The sequence below is a fragment of the Leopardus geoffroyi genome, chromosome B1, assembly GCF_018350155.1.
Source record: "Leopardus geoffroyi isolate Oge1 chromosome B1, O.geoffroyi_Oge1_pat1.0, whole genome shotgun sequence".
NCBI lineage: Eukaryota > Metazoa > Chordata > Mammalia > Carnivora > Felidae > Leopardus > Leopardus geoffroyi.
The window spans coordinates 112,747,993-112,765,507 of NC_059327.1; the positions used below are offsets into that span (position 1 = coordinate 112,747,993).

At 40.3% G+C, this 17,515-nt stretch overlaps 1 protein-coding gene across 1 annotated transcript in view; it reads right to left on the reverse strand.

Annotated features, from left to right (window-relative positions):
* LOC123593820 (glutamyl aminopeptidase) overlaps positions 1–15,518 on the reverse strand; it is an 84,963-nt gene extending 69,445 nt beyond the window's left edge. Inside the window, exons 1-3 of the mRNA XM_045470347.1 lie at positions 14,607–15,518; positions 2,313–2,454; positions 123–254 (exon numbers count right to left, since the gene is read on the reverse strand). Of these exons, the coding sequence (XP_045326303.1) occupies positions 123–254; positions 2,313–2,454; positions 14,607–15,235 (903 nt within the window). The 5' untranslated portion in view covers positions 15,236–15,518. The remainder of the gene's footprint in view (positions 1–122; positions 255–2,312; positions 2,455–14,606) is intronic.
* Positions 15,519–17,515: the final 1,997 nt, after the last annotated feature.

The window sequence follows — 17,515 nt, forward strand, 5'->3', positions numbered from 1 at the left end:
CCTGCTTGGGATTCTCTCTCTCTCCCTCTCTCTCTGCCCTTCCTCTGCTCTCTCGCTCTCTCTCTGTCTCGAAATAAATACATAAACTTAAAAAAATAAAAAAAATATATAATGGGACTCACAGGTACTCCCCTTTTAGATATTCTGTCAACGCGGTCAAATTGATGTACAGCAAAGCACACCAGGTAGGTGCTCATAGGGACGGACTTCTTGAAAGTTGTTCTATTCCATTTATGGTCCAGTGACTCTTCTTTCTATTGAAAACAAAAGAGAATCTTTTATTTATCAAAAGATCAGTCACAGACAAGACAAACAAATGATTCCTCCAAACCTGGAGTTTTAGTCAGAAGTCCTTTGTCAAAGCTTAGGGGTAAAACTTCCTCTTACCCATGAATGGTGATATTGAAAAAGACTAACGGAAATGGCACTTAATTTTTAGACCTGTGAAAGAGTGATTGAACTATACACTGTACGAGGTTTCTCAGGGAAAACACAACTTTGACTAGGATATAGGAATTTGTTTGTCTTTCTACATTAAATATACAATCCCAACCATGATATTTGAGGGGATAGCAGATCTGTCAATGAAGAAAAGGCTAGTGCCCAATGCCTCACACAAAGGAAGAACTAAGCAAATGTTTGTTCAGGGAGGGCAATTGCTGTACCAGGCATAGCAGGATGTTGGGTTCTCTTTTCCATCTCTGATGCCTACATCAAAGACCCAAGGTATCATCACTAAAGTCACTGTCTTGATTATCATGGACAGAAGAATTTCATTACTGATGCCACTACTGACTCCATCTGTCTGGTTTTCTGCCCATGCTGGCTTTGCCTTCCTCTTCCCCAATCACCAGGCCTAATATTCCATCCACATATACTTGCCCAATTCGTGCTACCCACTGTTTAAATATTTCCATGTGCCTTGTAGTCACACAGTAAGTCACCGCAGTGGGAAGCTTTCAAAGGGGATTAAGTGAGGAAGGTTGGACTAGAATCGATGCCTCATTGACAAGCAAGCATGGGTGTGCAAGCGCTTGTAGAGAAGTATCTGAACGCCAGCAAAGTTACTCTAGTAACCACTACTAGTGAGAACTCCTAATGACCCAATATCCTTCTTCTTCCAGGACTATTGTCTGGAACTAGTAAGAGGTGAAGAATATATTCTGCAAAATGAAAAGGTCCTCTGAGAGGTCTTAAGCAGAAGTTGGTAAGGTTTGCATCCTTCCTCCTCCCACCTGCCCTTCCCATCCCGACCAAACATTGAAAGGATCTTTTACCCTGGCCCAGCCTTTTGGGTCAGTGTGCCAGACTCTTTTAGTTTATCCTTTTCTCTTTCTTCTCCAGTCAAAGCTCAACTGCTCAGGTGCCTGACACCAGAGTAAAACAAATTGATCAACTAATTCACATTGCAAGGCATGGATAGCTGACAATTTACTTTTGAACCCTCTTAAAGCTTTTGTTGGTTTTACTTTGTTCTTGCTTTTCTGAGGAATACTGGTCATTAAGAGGGATGAATTTCAATGATGACATTTCAGACAGTGGATCAGAACAATGGCAGATATAATTTAAGCAGGGTTTTTTTCTGGTATCAGTTAGAGGACAATTATATATAAGGATGAGACTGACCCTTTTACATGTCAATATATGTGCATTTATTCTATGCATAAGGTACAATAATCCCCAACCTTAGTTAGCTGCATTACTCTTTCTGTGGTGGAGGGGCAGTAATGGAGGAAAAAGTCTTATGCCAGTAATTACACAGACAGAACTTACTGGAGCCTACTTTTTCTTTTTTTTTTTTTTTTTTTTCTAACATTTCATGATCACTATTTGTTCACTAGAAAATCTTTGGGCATGAGTTTCCCTGGAGTTGGCTTCTTTACTCCAATATTTAAGTGATGATTTTCTGCAGCAGGTCAATCTTAAACACTGGGCTTCTATTTATCTGAAAATCAAGAATAGGCACTGGGACCAAGAATATTTTTAAGTCTCTAATTCCATGAGTTTGCCATTAGTCTGTCATGACTAGGGGGTTGTTTCCGTTAAGCAGAGCCCAGCCGATGAGGGTCAACTGTATTCACTCTTGCTTGGAACCCAACCATGGCTTTTTGACTAGACTAGGATATGTCAGGTTAAAGACTTCTAGGACTCCAAGAAAAGAGATTGTCAAAATGAATTTTCAAGCCTCTAATGAACTATGAGGGCACATTTGATTTTAGAATTCATTGGGTTCTCTCATAGTAAATAAGAAAATTTACCTGCTATTTTAAACAGACGATCTGCAGAAACAAAAAATTTTTTAAAGGACTTACCTCCACTGGCATATTTGAAATTGCCCTATATTCTTTGAGGTGGGTGATGGATATCGTATAGGTTGCCTTTTTGTTGGGCTCATCAAAACAAGGGAAGGATTTCCTGGCATCTGTTGGTTCATGATCAGTGGCTGCTATGCTCCTTAGAAACAAACACACAAACAAAATACATGTCACCTCTTCTCACAGTCCCTGTGTTTCTATTCCTATAGAAAAAGTCAATTATGTAATTACAGCTGCATGTATTTATAACTACTATGTAATTATACTGCAGGTCTTAAAATGACCTTCTATCCAGAAAACTATCAAATAGTTGTCAAAGCCTTTCTTGGAATTTTTAGGTTAACAAATAAATGAAAATCTGGAAGTTTCCAGATTTAGATATTTTATATGAATAGTTTGATATTTTGGTGCCATAACTAAAAATCTGTGAACTGTAGATAAGCAAAAATAAATCCAATTATGAGCTGTCACTTTTTCCACTCAAAAGCCATCAAGCAACAAGTAGATAAACAACAAAGCCAAACTCAAGGAGTTGTTTCTAATTGTCCTTCTGAGAGTGAACAGCTGTGTCCTGTCACAGAGCAGAGGAGTATCTTCCAGAGTCCCCAGCTCCTGTCCCTAATGGCACATTCTTTCTTAGTTATGTTGCACCGGGGACAGACTCCAATTTCATTTCTATGCAAAGGCAGTGCTCTGAGTAATCTCCCAGGTGAAATAATCTTTGACCAGGTGGAAAACCTGCTTTTGAAAAAAGAGCATTTGAAAAGCAGGAAAACCCACTTTTGAAAAGAGCATTTTTTATGGCTCTAACTAGGCAAATGCCTTTGAAAATTAAAATGTTAAGGTTTAATATTTCCATCATTTCAAAGTGGAAATAACATTTTTTTCTGAGTAACTGCTCAAAAAATCAATGAATATATACTTTTTTTTTTTCAACCTTTATTTATTTTTGGGACAGAGAGAGACAGAGCATGAACGGGGGAGGGGCAGAGAGAGAGGGAGACACAGAATCGGAAACAGGCTCCAGGCTCTGAGCCATCAGCCCAGAGCCCGACGCGGGGCTCGAAGTCACGGACCGCGAGATCGTGACCTGGCTGAAGTCGGACGCTCAACCGACTGCGCCACCCAGGCGCCCCTGAATATATACTTTTTAAAGGTAGTTATATCACAGTAAAATATTGCACACTTGCTCATTAGAAGAGTAAGCAAAGTAAAAAGCATAAAAGAAAGGGGGAGTACAGAAATGTTGACATATTTGTTAATAATTTGGCTAAGGAAAATATTTTGTCCTTCAGGCATATCATAAAGAATATGAAGCTAAAGTATTAGATCATTCATTCATCCAATATTTATCAAACCCTTTCCTTCCACACTCCTTACCCACCCACCCCATCCCTCTCCCTGCCGCACACACACAAACACATTTGCCAGGCATTATTCTAGGTGCTGAGGGAACAACAAAGACTAAATAAGCACATAGGAGAGTGATAAGAGGTATACGGAAAATAAAACAGGGGAAGTGACAGAGAAAAACCTAGGAAAAGTGGTGGGCACCGTTAGGTAAAATAGTCAGGGACAATCTCTTGGAGTAGGTAATGGTTTACTGAGGTCTGAATGATGAGAAAAAGCCAGACAGGGGAAGCGTAAGAAAATTGTATCCTAGCAGAGAGAACAGAAAAGTGCACAGGCTCTAGAGTGGAAAAGAACTTCATGTGGTTGAGGACCTGAATGGTGTCCAGTGTGGCTGAAAGGTGTCCGCTGAACTAGAGGGACTGGGGCCAAAGAAGTTTGACTGGTCAGCAGAAGCCATGCTAAGAGTCTGCATTTCATTTTGGCTTAAGGATGTATTATATACATTAATTTATCCAAAAGATAATATGCCATAGGTCAACATCCACATGTAAGAAATATTTTTTTAATTTCTTAAAAAAAAAAAAAAAACCTCTCTAGATATAATAATTTCCTGTTAAAAACTCAGCCAAGGGGCGCCCGGGTGGCTCAGTCAGTTAGGCGCCTGACTTCGGCTCAGGTCATGATCTCGCGGTCCGTGAGTTCGAGCCCTGCGTCGGGCTCTGTGCTGACAGCTCAGAGCCTGAAGCCTGTTTCAGATTCTGTGTCTCCCTCTCTCTGACCCTCCCCCATTCATGCTCTGTCTCTCTCTGTCTCAAAAATAAATAAAAACATTAAAAAAAAAAAACTCAGCCAAGAAAACTAATCTGTAAAAAGTAAAACCAGAAAAGTGGCTGTCTTTTGGGAGACTGTTGCCTGAGGGAGGGAACTTTCTTGGATGACTGAAAAAAATTTCTATCTTATTAGAGATATGGGTAACAAAGATGTGTGCATTTGTCAAAATTCATTGAACTGTGTCCATTAGATTTGTGTGTTTAACATATGAACATTTTCCCTAAAAATAATTCTAAATGAATACTAAGTTCCAGTAAGTAAGTTTGTGTTTTCTAGTGGTATGTGTTAGCAATTCAGAAACAACATTCTCTGTGTTCTAATGGCTTGAGCAAGTGAAAATAAATAAATAAATAAATAAATAAATAAAAGAGGATAATGGAAAGCAGGTTTCTCATTGTTGGGGAAGAGAGTTATAAATTTGGAAAGGGGAAAGACTAGAATGTCTCTCCATATTAAATTATAATTGCAGGTTTGGTGTAAATTCAATGAGTTTTGTGTGTAGATATAGGTCGGTGGATATAAAAATACAAACTGAGTTCTCTCTGCTGAGCGGGAGTAGCAGCACTGACAAGCTTGGAGCAAATGAGCAAAGCTAGTTCCCAGATGATGAGTTCTAAATACCACTCCCCACTAAAAGGAACCAGGACTCCTTAGAGAAATGGCAATTCCAGTGATGAGTCAGCAAGAGTCCAAGATGATCCTGGAACATCTTTGCTTTGCCCAAAAGTAAGGAAGTTCTCAAAGAACCATGGGAACGAGTCAAAAGGACACAGGGGCCCACTTGAGTGGACTGCCATGGTCGAATCTGGGAGAATTAGAGTGTCAAAATTAATAATGAAATTATAACCCATTGACTAAAATAAGAATCCATGAATCCTTACTCTGATATAGATACAGATATAGATATTTATGGGTGGTGAGGAGAAGGGAAAGTTGTGTTTTTTTTCCACACATGGATTGCCTATTAGTGATTTTAGGAGGAATGATGGCCTTAGAAAATCGTCAGTGGATGCCAAAACATATGGGTGACAGTTTGATGAGGAAAGGTGTATCTGAATGGTTTCAAAGAATCTCTGGAAATTACTTACAAAGAGATAAATTGTAACTTTACAGTGGAGGAAGTATTAGGCACCACCTTAAGCAAGTGATCAATGACAGCATCACTAATAATGCTCAAACCAATGGAATCTGTCTCCTGATAGGATTTCCTGAGAGGGACACAGCACCACTTTTGTGAAATGCCTGACCCCCCCCCCCAAAAAAAAATGCTTAACCTGCATTTTTAAATCATGAGGAAAGTCAGATAAACTAAAACTGGGGGACATTCTCAAAATAACTGTACTCTCCAAAAATATCAAGGTTATGAAAGACAAAGAGAGGCTAAGGGACTGTTCCAGTTTGAAGGAATCTAACAAGGCATAACATTAAATGTAATGCATGCATTCAGACTGGATACAGGACTGACAAAAATAGCTCAGAAGGACATTTTAGGTTAATTGATGAAGTTTGATTATGACTGTGGATTGGATAATCATATTATATCAATGTTAAATTTTCTGATTTTGATAACTGCACTGTAGTTATGTTAGAGAATGTCCCTTAAGAAATATATACTGAGTGTTAAAATGTAAAGGGAAATAATGTATCAAAATACTCTAATGGGAAGGGGGGGCATGAGTGGGGGGGGTAGGACAAAATGTTAACATTGGTGAATCTGAGTAAAATGTTTCTAGGAGATCTTTGTACTATTCTTGTAATTTTTCTGTAAGTTTGAAATTCGTTAAAATAATAGTTATCCTAAAAAGCTTCAAGAATGTATTCTTCTTCAACAGAGGTAATTCCTGATTAGTTTTGTGATGATAATAGCTTAGTCAATTGAAGTTTCTAATACTGTTCAGACAGTAGAGAATTACAAACACATCAGGATATAAAGAAACCTGCACACTTTCCCTGGGTACTAAGGTTTTATAATCAGCTCCACCAAGCCCCAGCCCCATGTTTAGTCAGCTGCCTTTTCTTCTGAATTCTTCGGGCTTCTGATTTCTTCCAGGGCAGAAGAAAAAGAAAAATCACTCTCTGCAAGAATGTTTCAGTTTAGTCACACCTCAGAAATAAGCCAATTAACTAATTTGGGAATAGGAGTGGGTTGGGGGGGGGGATGGGACGGGGGGAGGGAGAGAGAGAGAGAGAGAAAGAAAGAAGGGGAGAGGGTACAGGGGCAGGGTGAGGAGGGAGGAGGGAGTGGGATTCCACTGTCCTAAGCAATAGCCATTGGTAGATTTTTAAATGCTCTGTTTCAGTTTCTGCTCTGGGCAAGAGCATATACACCCCCCCCCCACCCCAAGCACCCACAGAGAGAACTTTCAGTTGTTCCTCACCTTCTCTCTTTAAAAGAGGCTGTGCTTGATTGTATGCAAAAAATCCTTCCCTAAATTAGGGTATCTCAGACTTGCCTTTGGAAATGGAACAGAATGGTGTTGACAGTGTCACTGGGTGCTGTGTTTGGTCTATCTTGGTGGCCCTATCAGTGAACGTTCATCACACCAAGTGTAGCTCAATTATAGTGACCTGTACTTACACTGGTGTAAGGTAAAGTGACACTCAACAAGCAGAAGAGCTACAAAATGCGTATTGTTTTCTGGCTTATTCCCCATGATTTCATGGGGAAAACCCTCTTCTAAGAGTAAAAATTCCTAGATTCCAATCCTACTTCAGCCCTTTAAAGTGCGATCTTGCGCCAGTCACAAAACATACTGATTCTTAGTGTCCTGATCTATAAAGCCTGGTAACCAAAGCACATCTGTCCCCATCACAGGGTTATGTGGGGGTAATAAGGGATAGATCACGTGTAGTAATATATTTGAAATTCCCTTCATATTTACATAATGGGATTAGGATACACCTCACCCTATTTCCTTTAACTCTAGAAAGCTAACTATGCTGTATGTTAATGCACTTTCCACAATGAACAGACTTCAAAATTCATTCATTAAACAAGAGTATCTGTCCTGGAACAAAAGTACTTGGTATATAAATACTGTAGGCAACATAACAATATTTTTCAATGGTAACTTGTTATTTTTTCTCATGAACTCCTATAGAACTCAAAAGCCCCTATTTATATCTGCTAAATGTCATCCAACGTTACTGAAGTTTTCTAAATATATGCAAATTTTAAACAAGGTATAGAAGATGCAAAACAATTTTAGGTCATACCTTCTTGGGGGGAGGTTTTACTCGGTGATTAAAACCTCTTCTTTTTAGAATCAGTTGTGTTGTGCTGCAAATTAATGGGGAAAGCCTGGCCAAGTGCACGATGTGTTCAGGAGTGACTCGTGAGCATGTCCTGATTAATTATAATGCCAGGCAAATGTGCTGAGCTAAACCATTTTTCCGTAGGGGCCTCTCTCTATGTCATGTTAATAAGTCACTTACTAGACCAGCACATTAAAAATACAATTCTGTGTAGCTTATTAATTCACAAAAGGGAAGAAATCCCTCTGACTTCTCAGAGTACATCAGATCAAGGTGACTTTAGAGAAAGCTGGAGGAAGAGGAGGTGAGATGCAAGTCACAGACCAGTTCACTCTGAATCTACTTAAAAAAATTTTTCCTTGATTACCTCATATATCATCTGGCATCTCCAATGAAGACTCTCAGGCTATGTTCAGCAATTTAGTAACTTTAACCAGCAAAATAAATGGCAAGATCTGTGTGAAAACCTTCAACAAAGGCCTTCTGATGGAGACGAGGCAGCCACAATTGCTAAGAGGCTGTGCAGACTAAGGAAAGGACTGCAGAATTAAATAGGGGAGCTGATGAGTGCAAGACAACCCATCTAGATTATTCAGACTCCAACGTATTTTCATGGTGGTTTGAACGAACCAGTATTTTTTTAAATGTATCATGGTTTAGCTTTGCTTTCTTTTTTATTTATTTATTTAGTTTTGAGAGAGAGAGAGAGACAGGGAGAGAGAGAGCGAGCACACAAGTGAAGGAGAGGCAGAGAGAGAGAGAGAGACACAGAATTTGAAGCAGGCTCCAGGCTCTGAGCTGTCAGAGCAAACACCGACGCAGGGCTCCAACTCGTGAACCGTGAGATCATGTCCTGAGCCTAAGTCAGATACTTAACCAACTGAGCCACCCCAGACACCGCACCAGTTAATTATTTAAATGTATTTTCCAGTTGCTTTTTTTCTATGTAGAAGACATTCAAGGTGAAGTAAAATTTGTTTCCTTGCTTCCAAAATAAAGGAAATTACCATGCCTCCTGCAACAGGCAACAAGACCAAAAATAGATATATTGTTTATTGATAATAGGTATACTGATAGCTCAACATATCAGTCTAAGAATATAATGAACAAACTTCAAGATTAAACCTACAAATGAGTACACATCTCCATGCATGTGCAAATATATCACACACACACACACACACACACACACACACACACACTTAACTAGAACCATCTCACTGGTTTCTTTCTTTTTTTTTAATGTTTACTCACTTTTGAGAGATAGAGACAGAGCACGAGCAGGGGAGAGGCAGAGAGAGAGGGAGACACAGAATCCGAAACAGGCTCCAGGCTCTGAGCTGTCAGCACAGAGCCTGACGCGGGGCTCGAACTCATGAACCATGAGATCATGACCTGAGCCGAAGTCGGACACTCAACCAACTGAGCCACGCAGGCACCCCTCACTGGTTTCTGTTTTGCCATGTTTTCACATTAATTCCTAATCTTTCTTATAAGCCCTAACCTTGTGCTTCAGACTTATGTATCCAAATGCCTATTGGACATGTCTTCCTAGATGTCTGATAGGCATCTGACAACAAAGTCATGACCTTCGCCCCCAAACCAGGTTCTACCATTCTATTTCCAGTATCAGTTAAAGGTGTGAGCTATCACACCTGTGACATATTGTGGCATATTGTACACATAACTAACTCACCTCTTTCTCACAGTCAAGCAGTCTTCAAAGCCTGACCATGTCACCTCCAAATGATTTTCTCCACTGTGTCCTCTTCTGTCTATCCTGAAATCACTGTTCTACCTGATCCCCATCTTCTCTCTCCTGGATCACTGCAAGATCTCCCATGTGCCCCCACAGGGACTTAACTCTTTCCCTCACCATCCACCTAAATAGCTGCTAGTTAATTTTTCCTACATGCCTGCCATTAGCTAGCCTTTCTTTCCCACGCCCCGCAATGAAATTTCCGGAGTTATCTCCAGCTCACCTCTTCATCTAAACCTCTCCTACAAGCTAATTTCTTTTCCTCACTCTGCTTTTCTCACTTGTGCCTTTCCTTTTTTATCTGCTTTTATGTTCCTGCTTGCCTCTGCCTTTTGACATCCCACCATTATATCAGAATTCAGCTTCAATCCTAGCAATGCTGTGAATACCCAGAAAACCCAAACTAGCCTCCATCTGTCCCTCTTGTAAATTCTAATTGTAATTCCTGCTAATTCCAATGATTCTCATTCCTTGAAATATGAAGACTGCAGTCCTAAGTTAAAAAAATTTTTTTTACCAATTCCTCTTCCTTTTGAGGAGATGGGGAGAAAAGGAACCCAGAAAAAATGTCCGTCCTGACTGAGTAGGAAGACAGAGAGGTTACTGGTAGACGTTGGACTGCATAACGGGAAAAGGGCTCTGGCTACGCAGCATGTCCCAGCATGTGCCAGAGGACAATAGTCATGTGAGAGCCTACATAAAAATGCTTCTTTATATTCATTAATATCGAAGTACACTGTGTGCTAGACAGTGAACAAGAGAGGGACAGCCCTGCTCTCAGGGACCCACAGAAGATTTCACAGCCTCACACAGTTGGGAAACTGCATACTCCAGAGATTCATGGCAGTCTCTAGAGATTCATAATGTATGTTATTCTATAAAAGTCTCTCAGAAGTTCCAACATTAAAAAAAAAAAAAAAGGAAACACATTTTTTTTTTTTGTATTTAGTATTATTGCCCAAACTAATTTGGCCACAGAATCCCTCCCCTGATTTTGTTCTGGAAATATCTGTTAATATCCTGTTCAACTAGAACTCTGTGGAACAGCAAGCTGGGAAATGCTGTGTAAGAGTAGCTCAAACACCAAGAAGGAAATGCTGACCCTTACAGAGAAGAAAACAGTATACACTTTGGAGACGAGAGTAGAAGGCAACTCTGTTTGGGAACAGAACCACTGGAAATGCTTGCTACACAACACAGTGAGAGGGTGGCGGGTATTAGCGGTATGCACAGAAAAACATTCCAAAGGTTCTGACCCTTTTAAAAGTAGTTTCTTCCGATCACAAGGAACAGACCAGAAAGTAGGAAAAATGACTTCTAAGTTTCTCAAACTTTCTTCTCCTAAGCCTCACTATAGCTCTACCCCCAGCAAGATGATATGGGTGGGTATTAATGCCAGGGAGCTCTAAACTGACTCTACCTTCTTCTTCAACTCTCTTCTTGCCTCCGAATCTGAGGGAAAGCAGCCCAGACAGTTGGTTCTTCTCTGTGACATTCAAGTTCAAGTCCTGGTTGTATATGCAGAAATCAGGAAATGTTGGTTGCTACTGAGCACACTCGTGTCGAGTTTGCGTTGTGGTGGCAACGATAATATCCCAATGATAATATGCAACAGCCAGTACTCAGTCCTGGAGTTTAATTTTACAATAAGACAGAAGAGGCAGAAAATACCATTGGACTGTATACTTAAAAAGCATACTGCTATGATGGTATTTTAAATTGCACGTGCATCAAACATCACGCAGCTCGCTCTAGAATATGAAAGAAAGGTGCTGCTCCCAGTGAATTCACTCCTGCGTCCTTATATGGACACTGTGGATGAGAACCCCTATAGGCCTGCATTGTCAAAATGTTATGTAGAGGCTGGAATAAAAAAATGTATGGACTTTCCTCATACGCTTGAAATATTTCAAAGCAAGATAAACAAAAAAGGGGTCCATTTAGCCTAACTAAGGCTCCTGAGTACGTGCCAGGACTGTTCCCAAACCATGTATGCAGTGAAGAACCGGCGGCATCCTGTGTAATGTGATAGCGTCAGCTACTACTGATAAAAGCAGACAACCTTGGGCTCCCAATCCTCCACGAGAACCTGAGCCCCCCTATCTCGCCAATCTTGCTGTAACTTAGATTTGCTGAACAACAATCACAGACAGCGGAGTTTCAGAATATCGGCTCTCGGGTGTATATATCTTACGGTAAAATTACCTGGCCAGTAAAACAATCCAGAGTTGAATGAATACTATGTATGTTCGCACATAGTGCTTTTTTAAACTTGTGAAATACATAACAGAAATTTATTAATGGAATCTTGTTCCATCTTTGTTGGCCTTGTGTCGTGCACAGAATTTTTATAATATTTTGCTGGCTTTACTCAGATGAAATCTCTATTGTTTTCTCAACCCAGGAAACAATTTTAACGTCTTAGCAACAATCACTTAAAAGTTTTGACTTGTTTTCACTTTAATGAATTTTTAGAATCTCTTGAAAGTGAGTATTCTTCCAAATACTAGGCCTTTCCCCCCCAAATTGGAAAGTCTAAAAACTCATTTAATCACTAGCGAAGGTCAGAGAAATAGACACTGTTACTCATCATTTGTGGAAAGGAAATCTGGGACAGATCTTTCAAATTCAGTTTGGAGACACATGCACACACATGCACATGCCTTATATATATATATGCATATACGTGTATACATACACACCTGCATACATACATATGTACTTCGTAGTTTGGGCCAATTTCCTAGGAAGTTTCCTATAGAGATATTAGAAAGCGTTACACATATTTTTGTAAGGATGTTATTGCATTTTTATGGGTGTTTATTAAAAAAGGTAAAAAGGTAGGAGAAACGCCAATGCCCAAATTTAATGGAAAAGGTGATTATATTCATATAATCGATGATCATGTATCCATTAAACCATCTACAAATCACGTAAAGGGGGGATATATTCTAAAAGCTTGTTACATGATACTATGTACAACATAAGGCCATGCTTATCTGTGCTCAGAAAAAATACTAGAAGAATATCTACTTAAATATTAACAATGACTATACCTGAGTGAGAGCAATTTTCTCTGGTTCAAGTGTTCTGCAGTGAATGTGTGTCATTTATGAAATAAGCAAAATAAATGTTACAAGTTTCTCGATATATTTGTACTCTTTGACCCAGCAATTAATTCTATTTTATTGGATATCTCCTAACATAAGGAAATAAACAGATATGTACTTAAAGGCTTACTTACAACTATGGTCTTTTCTGACTTGTTTATTGTAATACTGAAAGCAACTTAAATGTCCAGTATTAGGAAACAGGGGTTAAATAATAATAGTGCATTCATGCTGAGTCTTTAAAATCAGATTCCTTTTTTTTTTTTTTCAACGTTTATTTATTTTTGGGACAGAGAGAGACAGAGCATGAACGGGGGAGGGGCAGAGACAGAGGGAGACACAGAATCGGAAACAGGCTCCAGGCTCTGAGCCATCAGCCCAGAGCCTGACGCGGGGCTCGAACTCACGGACCGCGAGATCGTGACCTGGCTGAAGTCGGATGCTTAACCGACTGCGCCACCCAGGCGCCCCTAAAATCAGATTCTTGAAAATATAGAAGAATGAGAGGAAATGCTTATATGAAGTTAAAAAGGCATATAGATACATAGACATAATATGACTACAATTTGATTGCCTAAAAAATATTCATTAACATGTTACCAAAGTTACCACTGGATGTGAAAATTCTATTTTTTTTATTTCCATCTTTATAATTTTCCATGCTTTCATTATTTTTAATTTTTGTAAGGAGAAAAGTCAGCCAAAAAGAAGCTTGTTTTATTACTAACGATATTAAGATATCATATCTAAATGAGCATGCTCTCCAAATATTTTCTCAAATTATCATTTCTGCTCAATTTACTAGTGTACCTCACATTAAGATAGAGATACTTAAACATTTCATTTTAGTCCCTGGGTCTCTCTGACAAACAGTAGGGAGAATTTTGACCAAAAGGTTTACTTTGCTCCAAAGGTTTCCAAGATGCTTGAAACAACATAGGGCAGGGATATTCAGTGGGCTGGCCCGGACTCACATTTGTGAATGGTGACACTTAATCATTTACTTGTCAAGAATCCATGTAAGCAAGGTCAAAGCAGTTTCAAGTTCAGTGATACCTCAGTACAGCTTTCCTTCCTGATGCAAGGGCCACACCCACAGAGTGAAGGGTTTTTTTAAATTCATTGAGAGAGTTTATGCCTTTAACATAGTTCTGGTAATAGCATCTGATTGATTGTCAAGGCAAGTAACCATCTTTGCTAAACACGGAAATGTACAAATATGTATATTAATTCCTTAATATATTTTTATGTCTTTAATTACTTAATATATCTTTTATATTGCAATGTATCGTTTATGGAGCATTACCATTGCATACTGCATGATGGACAATAAGCCCAAAGATTTGTCCGTGTGCTGCCACTAATGGGTGGACTCAGTGAGTGTTTATTAAAAATTCATCAGTGAAACATGGTTCTGGCCATTATAAAACAAAGACATGATCCGGCCTTCCTTCCTAGATACAGACACAGAGACAATTCCACGGATTCTACGTACTCCTTCAACATCTTTTCTCCCCCAAAAATACTCAAAATTATAATTGACATTTACTGACTTTCACTTGAATTTAGTGTAATATATTTCTTAAAGTTCAGTTTAAAATCACTGTCCTACAGCCCAAGACTAATGGCAGTGAAATTTGCCAAACACGTGTATTTTAAAAATCTGAGGTAGTTTCTGCAGGTAGTTTCTGCATTCCGACAGGATGCAGTACATTATGATTTCTCCCGATGAAATAAAAGAGTTACACTGATTTTTTTGAACTCCATGCAGCTCACTCAATACTTTCAAGTTTTAGGACAGGCTTTGAAAATACAGCAGGGCATGGGTTTTTGTGTCCCAGGCGAACAGGCAGAATTGAAACCAAGTTTAGAAAACAGTCGGACCAACGAAACAATTAAAAAGTGGAAAGTGAAAAGGAAAGGAAAAGAAATGAAAAACAAGTAGGCGAGCCGAGGGTAAAGGAAGCAAAAGTTAATATTTACTTGATCTGTCCGTTCTCCACGTAAGTCGTTCTGTAAAACCCCACGAGCGAGCCGTTCAGCCAGCCGGCGAACTCCATGGTCAGGAGATAGACATCCTGGCCACTGCTGGGTGCGAGCTCCTCGCCCGCCTCCACCACCACGTACTCCTGCTTTTTGTACTCGAAGCACCGCCTGACTTGCACCTGCTCCCCCGAGGGCCTCCTCAGCTGCGGGAGCCGGGTGAGCCTGGTCTCCCGCAGGTGCAGCCACAGGTGCCGGGTGGGCGCGCTCACGTTGATGGAGATGGTCACGCTGCCTGTGTACGTGTCCTCCTCCAGCAGGGGCTTCACCTGCAGGTCGTAGTGCACTGGGTTGATGAAGTCCGGCAGCCTGAAGTTTTTCCAGTCTCCACTTTCATCTTCGCTGGCAGGGCAGACCCCCTGGTCCTGTGGAGGGCTCTCGGTGGAAGGAGAGTGGGAAGGAGCCGGAGCTGTGCCCTGCCCAGCGTCCCCGGTGGAGTGATTCGACCTGGTCAAGCCCACGGAAAGTCCTACTATTAATCCTACCCCCACCACCACCGCACAGATAATAGCCACATGTTTCGTTTCAATGCAGTATCTCTTGGAGGCCTCTCCCTCGGCAAAGTTCATTTTTGTTTCCAAAGTCAAATATTGCACATAAAAGGATGTTAAATTTAACTAACTAACGTCAGCTGACTTCCTTTTTAAATTGTTAGGAATTCCCTGGCTTGGCAGCCTGTGTTCCTTTTTCCCACACCCCTCTCTGACAGCCTTGCGTCTTTCCTCTCCCCTCACGTTCCCCACCGGCCACTGAAGGATGAAGGCGGAAACCAGGGGGTGGGATAAGGGCTCCAGAAGACAGGCTGAGCTGGAGGAAGAGGACTGACACAGCTCCCCTTATAAACGAGGCATCCCCACCCCACCCCTCCTGCTCAGGAGTGAGTTAAATATAAAGCAGGGCTTAGCTTATCAGGGAGCGGGAGGATGAGTCTTTGCCAAAGCTCTGTCAGCAGCTTTCAGAGAGAGGGCGTATGGAAAAAGAAGTGTGCTTGCGATAGGAAAATTCAACCTTTGCTACTGGGTCTATGGCTTCTTCCTGTTGCGCTCACAGTCTCTCTCTCCTCACCAGAGGGCTTCTTGAATTTCAGCTCTTTAATCAGGTAGCTTGCCAAAGAAGCTGTTTTCTTTTCGGTTTTTTTCCCCCCCTCATGTTAGGAAAACATTCAGACTCTGCCTTTACCGGAGTCATATCCTGGGCTTGCATGTTCAAAGCGATACCTAAATTCAAGGACCACTTAGGTGCTCAGTAACTGTTTGTTAAATTGCTGGGTTAACAAAGCATAGCCAAGTTGCCTGAAATCAGTTCAGTATAATGCTGGATAGAAAGAGGGAGGGGAACACGAAATCAGCCAAAGCAGTACTGCAGCTGAAAAGCATAACAAGAAGTAAGTAAAAATAATAATAATAATAGTAAATAAAATAAAAAGGAAAGGGTTGAAAGGACAGAATGACAAGGGAGATAAACTTGTTAAGTTAGATAGCTAAACTGGTGTAGATAAACTCCTCTCTGCAGTTTGCCTGTGAGTGAGATTGGCTTCATTAGACTTCAAAGTGTAGATCATGTTTGGAGCAGATTCCAGATGTGAAAGCTGGCTTGTTGGGAGATCCATTATCTGTGCAAATCTATCCCCTCTGAATGATAAGGTCAAGATGGAAATCACAGCAGAGACCTGAATGTTTATGAGTAGCTAAGGTGTAGACCCCAAGCCACCTCTAATAATGACAATACAATAATTATCAAAAATTTGAGAGCTTTCTATGTGCCAAGCACTCTGCTAAGTGCATTATCGAAACTATTAGTGAAGTCTTCCGACAACTCTGTAAGGTTGGTACTATTTTGATGGCCATCTTAGAGATGGGAAAACTGACATTTAAAGAGGTTAAGGCACTTGCTCAAGGTCACACAATCAGTAAATAGCAGACTTGGAGCTTGTACCCAAGTTGTCTGAGTCCAAAGTCCATACATCTAACTACACCGTTCTTTTACTACCTTCTATTCTCTCAGAGCCTCCAGATGGTAACGTACATTGTAAATCTCCAGACAGGATATACTATTGAATAATTTCTACATTTAACTGGTGATGAACATTTTTAGTGAGGTAACTTTTGTGGGACTTGTGTTCCGTGGAACTCCCTGAGAAATGGTACTTTATACTGTTCCAAAGTACCAACTAAACAAAAGGGCAGGTGGGGGGGGGGGGGGGAGACTTTAAAAGCAAGAGAGTCCATTTTGCTCTGTACATTTCTATTGTTTTCTTATAAAATAGTAGTAATAAAAATAGAATTAAAGGGAAGAGGGATATATTTTTCTAGATTACAAGTTCATCTTGTGTTTGTTAACTTCACATTCTGAAACAATCCTAGACTTTATAAATCATAGTGTGTTTAATTTTGAAAAATCAAATCCCGGGGCGCCTGGGTGGCTCGGTGGGTTAAACGTCCGACTTCAGCTCAGGTCATGATCTCACAGACCGTGAGTTCGAGCCCCTCGTCGGGCTCTGGGCTGATGGCTCAGAGCCTGGAGCCTGCTTCCGGTTCTGTGTCTCCCTCTCTCTCTGCCCCTCCCCCGTTCATGCTCTGTCTCTCTCTGTCTCAAAAATAAACGTAAAAAAAAAAAAAAAATTTTTTTAAATTAAAAAAAAAAAGAAAAATCAAATCCCTGTGTTTTAGCCCTTAAGAGACCCCCTTTTTATTGGAAAGATCACCTGACATTTCATTAGATGAAAGGGAAAATGTGGATCATATTTATCTCAACATCATGACTAAAATTAAAAGTATTTGGAAGAATGTACATAAAATTGTGTTAAACTGGAAGCATTTCTAAAAAGTCTCAGCTGAGGCAAACACACC